Source organism: Sinocyclocheilus grahami, unplaced genomic scaffold (assembly GCF_001515645.1).
Source record: "Sinocyclocheilus grahami isolate Dianchi unplaced genomic scaffold, SAMN03320097.WGS_v1.1 scaffold327.1, whole genome shotgun sequence".
Lineage (NCBI taxonomy): Eukaryota > Metazoa > Chordata > Actinopteri > Cypriniformes > Cyprinidae > Sinocyclocheilus > Sinocyclocheilus grahami.
The window spans coordinates 444162-454022 of NW_015505506.1; the positions used below are offsets into that span (position 1 = coordinate 444162).

The following is a 9861-nucleotide window of genomic DNA, read 5'->3' on the forward strand; positions in this document are numbered from 1 at the left end:
TTGTTCTGCAACAAGTTTTTCGGCCACCTTGGAAACCATCGGCAAAATGCAAATAGGTCTGTAGTTGCAGGTGGATAGGCGATCACCTCATTACAGCAGCTAATTTCCACACATTTGGGAACATTCCATGAGTAAATGAAATATTTACAATTTTCATAATCCAATCATCCATATAATTGTAACTATATAAACTGTTAACTTTTCACCATAAAGTCTCAAAGTTAAAGCTGTTATCAGACTAATATGCTAACAAATAGAGGAATATTAAGAAAAGTGATATATCTTCAAAGCTTGGAAAGTGAAACAGTTGTGATTGTTAACTTCAGATACAAGAATACAGTAAAAAGAAGGATGTAGGTGGTAAAAATTTATTCCCGTTACTGAGTAGCATTCTTTAAAAAAGTAATAAAAGGTATTAGTGTACTTAGGACAATGACATTGAATAACATCTACATAACTGCATACCTAGACTCTACATTTTTAAATCATAAAATCTTTGAAACATAAAAATACAGTAGACCATAGGAGAAATAATAAAATCAAGTGACATACAATAAAATTTCAAAAGGTAAACTACTGTACATAAAGTGAAGATATGCAATTTTTATATGAATTATCGTATTTTTAGAGCTACACTTCATTAGTAACTAACTGAACTAAAGAACATACTGTAAGTTAAAATTTTACTACATTAAAAACTAAAACAACATAATATAGCAGTCAGTAATATTACTATATCTAAAACTATTTTAAAAATAGTTTCAAGGGAAAATAAATTATTGTGACAAATACATCCCATGCTTGGTTACAAAATTTGTTATTATACCATTAACAACACAAACAAATGCATATGTATTTCGGCTGCAGACTAATACACTTTTGAATGCAGGGAATCATTGTGGTGAATCAGTAGTGCTTACATTTGTATCTATTGCTGCACTAGGCTGCATCTTAAAAAAACAAAAATATTACAGTACCACAAATGCCACAGGCATAATCTAATTTTAGAATGTTTGTAATCATTTCTATATGCAACGTTGTATATTTTTATACACCATTTAAAAATCCTCTGGTTTTGCACCTTTGGCTTTTTTTAAACACATGCATGCACATTTACAAATAATTTGTACAAACTAGCAAACTGTTGCATCCAATTTAAAGTTTAAAGCTTAGCATCTCATCCCCTTTAACGGCTCATTATTCAGGGTGGGGAGTAGGTCAGCAATGGACATAAAAATGTGTGCTTTTCAACTTCTTTTGTCAATCCAAAATGGAAGGTGTAGTACAGTAGGTGCAGATAATACATGTTTAACCTGCTCGACATGTCCATCTTAATGAATGACAGGTGGCGGTTGGCCACCTTGTGTTCGTTCACTCCCCACAAAAAGAATTCAACACATTCTTGCCCCTTTACAGCCTGAGCATGAAGAAGACCTCGTTGTCCGGGCTCAGGGTGTTTTGTTGGGGCGGTCCTGGTGGAAGTTGGCTCAAAAGATCCAAGCTAGCACAGGGACTGTGGGGTACACTACAAGCTCCTTCAGGATTGCCACGCTCTTCAATGGGGCTCCCAGACATACTAGTCAGGCTTTGTAGCCGCTGCCTCTCTTGGGCCTGCCTGGCTCGGTTAGCGATGTATCTCACCCGGCTCTGACTCCGTGAGGAACTCCTCCGCAAAGGGGGTGTCTCCTCCTCTTCCTGTCCCACTTCAGAATCGTGTCTGCACTGAGCAAAGTCTTTGCTAGTGAGGGGTTCCACATCGGTGAGCCTCTTGAGCTGCTCCGTTAGGTCATTCTGGGGTTTTCTAAGAGTTTTCCCTTGTTGGCGGCTTGGCCTCACAATGAAACTGCGGCTAATGCTTCGATACTTGCTCTCAAAATTACAGGTGATGTCATCTGAAGTGAGATCTCCAAGGCTCTTGGATTTCGAGCAGCTGTCCATGTCTTTTGCCGAGGGAGTGGTTGACCTTCTGGAGCCAGCAGAAGCAGCGAGCATGGATGACTGCTTTAAACCCTCCATGTACAACCTGCTCCACGTGTGGCGCCTCTGCATGGGCCGGATGGGGTCTTTCTCTGCCACCAGAGGCCTGGGCTGGAACTCGTCCTCTGGCTCGCACATCTCACCATCCCGCAGGTTGGGGTTGGACTTGCTCTTGCTGACGCGCGAGACGTTGCATGCTGCAATGGCCGACCGAGGCTGGCTGGTCCTGTTGGCCAGTGACACTTGGTTGTCGGAGTAGTCCCGGGCTGCACTAAGACAGGTAAGGCTCTTCCTGGAAAGGTTGGGCAAGGACAAATCAATCACAGTGTCATTGGACGAAATGCTGGAAGACGATGACACACTATCCCGATAGCTGCTGGGGTCGAGTTTGCTCCAAAGCCTGTCGTTTAAAGTGGTGTCAATAGAGACTTCAGGGACCACTGATGGGCTGTCTGCTTTTTTCACTGCCTTCATTTTTCCTTCACTTTTGGTCCTTCTGACAGGGATCCTCAGTCCAGTTTGCATGCTTCGTCCAATGTCTCTGTCAAACACCCCCTTCAACGGCTGAATCCTTTGAGAGCTCTGAATGGCGGTTCTTTCCTTTACAACATCTATCTCTGGAGTCTGTGCTGTTTTTATTTCAGCAATGTTGGGGTGAATGACTGCTTTTTGCACAACCTCACCATCTTCTTGGTCTGGCAAGGGGGGCGTAACACATCCAATGTCAAGATAATTTGTGGAAAGTGAAGAGTTGATGTGGCTGATCTCGGAATCCTTGCCACTGGTGCTATATGAACCGATACTCTGAGTTAGTGCAAATGATTTCACAATGTCCTCATTATTTTTCAAAGGGCTGAGATTTTCCCCATTGGAAGATGCTGTTATTGCTGTGGATGGTGAAGACAATGTAGTGGAGGGACAATGTGGTGAGGTATCCATGAGATTTTGTGTGGCGGTCAAAGGATTGCTCTCCTGAAATTCCTCAGTAATGGATTCCAGACATAAGGTGTTCACGGATGGAGTTAGACTTTGCACTTCATAATTTTCTGGAAGCACATGGCAAGCAGAAAAAAAATGGTATAAATAGGGATATAATGACAATTAAAATGCTGTTAGACATTAAAAAATAAACAATGAGACTACATAAAGTGTATCATGAATGCCATCAAGACCAACAAAATACAGTAATACTTTTGCACATGAATGAAATAATGCATTTTTTTGACATAGCACATTTACAGCAAAACATAAAGGAAAAATAAAGGTGAAGTATGTATTTTATGTTCTACTTGTCACTAATTATTGTCTGTCATTGGTCAGAACACCACGTAGACCACCCCTTAGAATTACACCATTGCTTGAGTCAATTCTGCTGTGTCAAAGCAAAATCTTGATAGACCCACAGTAACATGGTATTTATACTTTTGGGGAAATCGACATACAAATGGCGTAAAGTCTCTTCATATTAAAATTGTATAGGAGTTTTTATGATGAAAAAGATAATACACACTTCAGCTTTAAGCACAATTCAACAAAACCAAATGTATTGCAATAATGTAACATGCTTTATCTAAAATTGGTCCCATGTGTTAAAGATTTGCATTTAAATAATAACAAAATGTAATACAATGATATAAAAAAGCAAGAGACAAGACAATACATTAATAATAAAAAAGATATTAATTATATTTGGTATATACAGTATGATCCATCCAACTACATTGTGGCTTGGGATTCAGGAAAGCTATGCTTCTTATGTTTTCAACATCATATTTTCATTGTTCCTTTATTACTTCCACTGTTCTATTGGTCTGTACATTGCATTAGTATTGTGTAAACGGAAATGCTTTAAGGCATTATATTACAAGCCTTTTTCTTCTCATGTAAATCCTCTCTCACTCAAGTAGCATTAGGTCTTTTAAACAAGCCATTTCTCTAGAAGCAATGTAAATATAGATGCTTTAGACCAAGAAATGTTGTTTAGTAAAGTGTATGATGTTGAATATGACACACCTCATGATGAAACAAATATTAAATAATTGCTTAGAAAAATCTTTTTACCTGGTAATTGGTCAGCCCCTCAGTTTTGCACTAAGGATAGAAAGCATGCAAGAAGGAAGGAAAAACAGGCATTTTAACAGGATAAGTGAAGAATGAAACAAGGACTTAGTGTAAAAAGGAAGGAGATGGTACACCAGGAAAATGCACTGACAAAACATATGCTTTGTTCGAATATGGATTTACAGATACTCAATAAAGAATGTGGGCATGGGAAGGTTAATGTTTAAAGATCTAAATAGTTGTGAGTAATAAGAAGGTTTAGGACCATCATCACGAGGAGCTGAGAACCTACGATATGGATGACACCTTTAGGAATATAAAAATGCAGCTGCACCCGTTCATTCATATGTCACATGATAATCCCCCAAAACCCAAATCAACATGCAAGAGCATAGTTAGCCAATATTCCCCATGTAGAAAACCCGTGATTTCAAGACCTGCCCCAGTGGTAAAAACCAAGCATATGGTTTGCATTTGCTCAAGGGCGTGGGGGAGAAACACATCCTCACTCCTTACAGAGGAGTCTTGTGACTCTCACAGTCTTGTGACAGCTCTAAAATCAGTTACTTTGCTGCATTAAACAGATAAAAAACATATACAAAACATGCATAGTTTTGCTAGAAGTGTCCTCACACCATTTGATAAGTGCATTTCAATGACTTTTCCAACACTCTTAAAAATAAAGGTGCTTCAAAAGGTTCTTCAAGCGATGCCATAGAAGAAGCATTTTTGGTCCCACAAAGAACCATTCAGTCAAAGGTTCTTTAAAGAACCATCTCTTTCTTACCTTTTTGTAATCTGAAGAACCTTCTTTCTCCACAAAGGACCTTTCATGAAACAGAAAGGTTCTTCAGATGTTAAAGGTTCTGTATGGAACCATTTAGACAAAAAGGTTACTCTATGGCATCGTGAAGCACCTTTATTTTTAAGAGTGTATCATTCGTGATTACTGGATTTTTTACACCGAAAATACACACATATTTATAAATATAGATCTAGATAGATAGATATACAGCGGGTATAGAAAAGAAACACCCCCCCCCCTTTAAAATAGTCACATTTTGTTGCTTTGCAGCCTGAAATGAAGATGGACACTCAGTGTTTACTCAGTTTACACTTTACTCAGTGCAACTAATAACATCCAAGTGAAAGTTACAACACCAACATGTCAGGAAAAAAAAAAAAAAAAGGGATCGCCCCCTCCTAAAAAATACTCAATCAGGTGTAGCTAATCACCTTCTCTATGGCACACAAAGCCATTTGACTTTTAACTGTGATCAGCTGTGCTCATGTTGATTAGCTCAGCATGAAAAGAGCTTTCCTAGAGCGTTTCAGTCCTTCATAGTGCAACTGAAGCAAACAATCAGCTATAGGGGGCAAGGCACTCTCAGAAGATCTCTGGGATAAAGTTGTGGACAGGTAGTCCACAAGTCAGGAGATGGATACAAAAAAAAGGTTTTTATCAATGCCTAGAAGCACAGTGAAATCTATTATTAAGAAATGGAAGCTATGTGGTAAAACAGAGCCTCCCTGGATCAGGATGTCGCTCCAAACTGGATGAAAGAGCCGGAGGAAACTGCTCAGAGAGGCAACCAAGAGGCCGGCAGCAACTCTGAAGCAGCTGCAGGAATTTATGACAAAGAGTGGTCATTTGTGCATGCGACAACAATATCACAAATTCTCAACAAATGTGGCTTGTATGGGAGGGTTGCAAGAAAAAGCCACTCCTCAAGAAAGGCCACATGCAGTCAGACTGAGCTTTGCCAAAACACACCTTGAAGATTCTGAGGCAGATGAGACTAAAATTGAATTATTTGGTCTCAACACCAAACGATATGTCTGGCGGAAATCCAATTCAGCTCACCATCCAAATAACAGCATTCCTCCAGTAAAGCATGGAGGTGGTGATGTCCTGTTATAGGGGTGTTTCTCTGCAGCACTCGTCAGGATAGAATGAAAAATGGATCGGGCAAAATACCCTAAAATTCTTGAGGAAAAACCCCACTGAAAATCTGTGGAATGACTTGAAGACTGCAGTCCACAAACAGTCACCAAAAAAAAAACTGAAATTGAGCAGTTCTGCAAAGAAGAGGGGCAAATATGGCAAAGTCTAGATGTGCAGAGTTAGTAGAGACCTATCCCAACAGACTAAAGGCTGTAATTAAAGCAAAAGGTGGTTTGACAAAATACTGTCACAAGCGGGTGATCCTTTTTCATACAGCTGTAAATACAGCTGGATAAAACAAAAACTGTGTCCGTCTTCATTTCAGGCTTCAAAGCAACAAAATGTGATTATATAAAATTGGGTTTCCAGAGTAGTACAAAATAATTTTACAATTCTGGAAACCCAATAATAGCTAAAAAAAACTGAAATTGAGCAGTTCTGCAAAGAAGAGGGGCAAATATGGCAAAGTCTAGATGTGCAGAGTTAGTAGAGACCTATCCCAACAGACTAAAGGCTGTAATTAAAGCAAAAGGTGGTTTGACAAAATACTGTCACAAGCGGGTGATCCTTTTTCAACGTAATAAGTTGTACTGAGTAAATACAGCTGGATAAAACAAAAACTGTGTCCGTCTTCATTTCAGGCTTCAAAGCAACAAAATGTGATTATCCCACTGAAAATCTGTGGAATGACTTGAAGACTGCAGTCCACAAACAGTCACCAAAAAAAAAACTGAAATTGAGCAGTTCTGCAAAGAAGAGGGGCAAATATGGCAAAGTCTAGATGTGCAGAGTTAGTAGAGACCTATCCCAACAGACTAAAGGCTGTAATTAAAGCAAAAGGTGGTTTGACAAAATACTGTCACAAGCGGGTGATCCTTTTTCATACAGCTGTAAATACAGCTGGATAAAACAAAAACTGTGTCCGTCTTCATTTCAGGCTTCAAAGCAACAAAATGTGATTATATAAAATTGGGTTTCCAGAGTAGTACAAAATAATTTTACAATTCTGGAAACCCAATAATAGCTCCTAAATTAAATTTTCATTGCTCAAAAGGTTGCACTTTTATAGATAAGGACATTTAGTGGAATTGTCATTTACATATCAAATATCTTTGTCCCAGATGTTTCTCTTATTCTAAAACTGACTGCAGACTTTGCTATTTTGATAAGTATGAGCACAACAATTTGAGACATTGTTGAGATCTCCAACAGTCATTGCCCTCTATTTAAGAGAAACACATTTTTTTTCTAATTGAAGGCTGTATTTTCTTCTTCAGTATTCTTAATAGTTTTTAAAAAAAGGTTTTGCTAAGGGAATTACAGATCATTTATCATAGTAATTAATATAAGTGTTGGCAAAACCTTGCTCTACAATCATTTCCCAAACCAATTACTTCAACAGAAGCATTGATGGGATGCCCTCATTGTGTCAGATACTGATGCCCCCAGTCACCATGCAGCTTCATTTGCATTTAAATGTGGTTTCAGGATATTGATTTAAGGACAAAGAAACTAAGAGGAAATGGTGGGCAAATGCACATTAAAACAAGTCAATATCCAACAGTAATGCTTAATATTTAGTATTCTTGTTACTGTGACAAGTTCCCATTGATGACATTGCCCAGTTCTAGTTGGGATCAGCCTTCAACGAGATCCACACTATCCACAAGGTCTTTGGGGACTATTTGTTGGGTTCTAGCACAGCCTACTGAAATCTATCCTACTAAGGTACTGGGATGTTCAAAAAATTGAGATCCATCTAACTACAAACACCTTACCAGCAAAAAACAAGGGGGATTTACTGCGGATCTCCTCCATTTTCTGAGCGAACAGAGCATTCATCTCACGCTGCAGTGTCCCTGCGGCCCGCTTTCGGTTCTCCATTCCCCGCGTCGGGAATATGGTGGGTAGATCAAGACTGGCCAGACTGTCACAGCTGCTAGAGTCACTTTCTGATAATCTTTTGATGTCATTCACAGATCTAGTCTCGTTGCAGTTGCTGCCATAGTTGGGTGGGGCAGGGCATTGCCAACAAAGGCTAGTTTTGCTGTTTGGAACTGAAGGAGGTGGTGTGGATGGGGACCGAAAGAGTCGGCGTGGAACACTACATGAGCGATCATTTCTGACACTGGGGTCCTCAGTGGGGTTAAGGAGTTGTGCAGCCAGTGTTTGTCGGACCTTTGCTCTTGATCTAGGTAAGGGTACAGGCTTGGGTTGAGACTGAGGATCTGGTTTGGGCTTTGAGTCCATTTGGGCCAAGGCTTGTGGTTTGAGAATGGGCTCTGGCTGAACTTGTCTGGAAAGTGTTGGAGACCAAGACACCCTTTCACATCTGAGGGGAGCAGGTGTGCGCTGGGTAACCTTCCTCTCCAAGTCTGGACTCCTCTTGGAGCCAATTACACACTTTATGCAATTGGAAGTCATCCCAACCCGCCTAGAGCTTTTGATAGCAACACGGGCAAATACACCCGGCTTCTCATCCAGTGGATCTCGGAGTCGCAGCTTGTTGGCTCGCTTCAGTGGTTCGCTCATTGCGCCCCTGTTTCGGTAAGGTGTAGCACGGGGCTCTGGAGAAAAGAAAGTACTCTTACCTTTACTGTCGTCAGGGTGAAGCTGCCCATTGGTGCCTTGACCCCATGATTTCGCAGATGCAGTATCTCCATTGTGGTGGACAGGTGGCCCCTCTTCCGATTCACGCTCCTCACTGGCGCCCTCCGAGCTGCAATCTTTTGTGCCAATGGAGATCTCGGGGAAGCCCCTCTTGACTTTGGGTTGGCCCTTGGTGGGGGCGCTGGCTGTGCGGCGCAGGAGGTGAGCACCGAAGGTACTCTTACGGTTGAGCAGAGCAGCAGCATGGCTGTCGAGAGATGCCTGCTTTGGGTTTCTGTGAAAGAGTCCTTTTATACCACTGACTGCTCGAACCTGCAATGGGACATCGGAAAAAAATCGGAGAACAATTTGAATCTAAGATATGACAAATGGAAGCATCTAAACAAGATGTAGTGTAGAACCTTAACTAGGCTTAACAGGCTCTCAGAGATTCTTCAAACAAATGAACTAAGCAAAAACTGTTGACCAAACCACTCTGATAACTTGTGCCCAGCTGAAAAAATTTACTTAAATCAACTTAAAGTGTCCATTTAAAACCAACCCAGGCTCACTGGAAATACGGGCTTGTGGCGATGTTGTTGTGTTTTTAGTACGTTGCTTCAGGTACGTATTGCGGCGGTTCAGAATTCAAATGTCCAGGGAGTGTCGCTAAAAGTTTAATGATCATGTTGGAAATCCCATACATATGAAGTATATGTGACGCTAACGTTCAAAACTATCAGTTTTCAAATTTCGCAGCATGTTAAAATTGTTTTGAAGTCATAATATCACATTTTGCAAAGGAATTGTGCGAAAATAAGCTTTCTTAATCAAATCTCTGGCCCTGTAAATCATACTTTGTGTGGAAAGGAATAAAAGTTGTTGGAGTTTTACTGCCTCTAGTGTTCATTTCAACTAGAAACTGTAGCAATTCGCAGCTTTTGGACTAAGATGGGTGCACTGAAATCACAAACATAAGAGACAGAGAAGTAAGAAAAAAGAGAAAGAGGGAGAAGGGGAAAAACAGACAAACTACACAAATAACATTTGTTGTTGACGCTAAATGTTTAGGGCACAAATTATGAACAAAAGTATGATATAATTAAGCAGTGAGCATGTTTACAACATCATCTGGCACTTTCTACCAACAGAGTCCTACTTTTTTCATAGCATAGATATTTTTGATAAAATAAAATAACCATAGCTAGGTAGATACAAGTCTGTATATATATATATATATATATATATATATATATATAAAAATATATAGACCCAAATTAGACAGCTTC

General features: G+C 40.0%; 1 protein-coding gene across 6 annotated transcripts in view; it reads right to left on the minus strand.

Moving 5' to 3' along the window:
* Positions 1–351: 351 nt before the first annotated feature.
* The window catches only part of LOC107602463 (1-phosphatidylinositol 4,5-bisphosphate phosphodiesterase eta-2-like), a 63179-nt gene continuing 53669 nt past the window's right edge, over positions 352–9861 (minus strand). For 4 of the 6 annotated variants that reach the window (XM_016294965.1, XM_016294964.1, XM_016294966.1 and 1 more), the window contains 2 exons: positions 8575–8905; positions 352–3023 (listed from right to left, as the gene is read on the minus strand). In XM_016294965.1, the coding sequence (XP_016150451.1) occupies positions 1411–3023; positions 8575–8905 (1944 nt within the window). In that variant the 3' untranslated portion in view covers positions 352–1410. Of the gene's footprint in view, positions 3024–4038; positions 4069–7761; positions 8906–9861 lie in introns of all 6 variants that reach the window. The other 2 variants (XM_016294970.1, XM_016294967.1) reach the window with 2 other exon arrangements.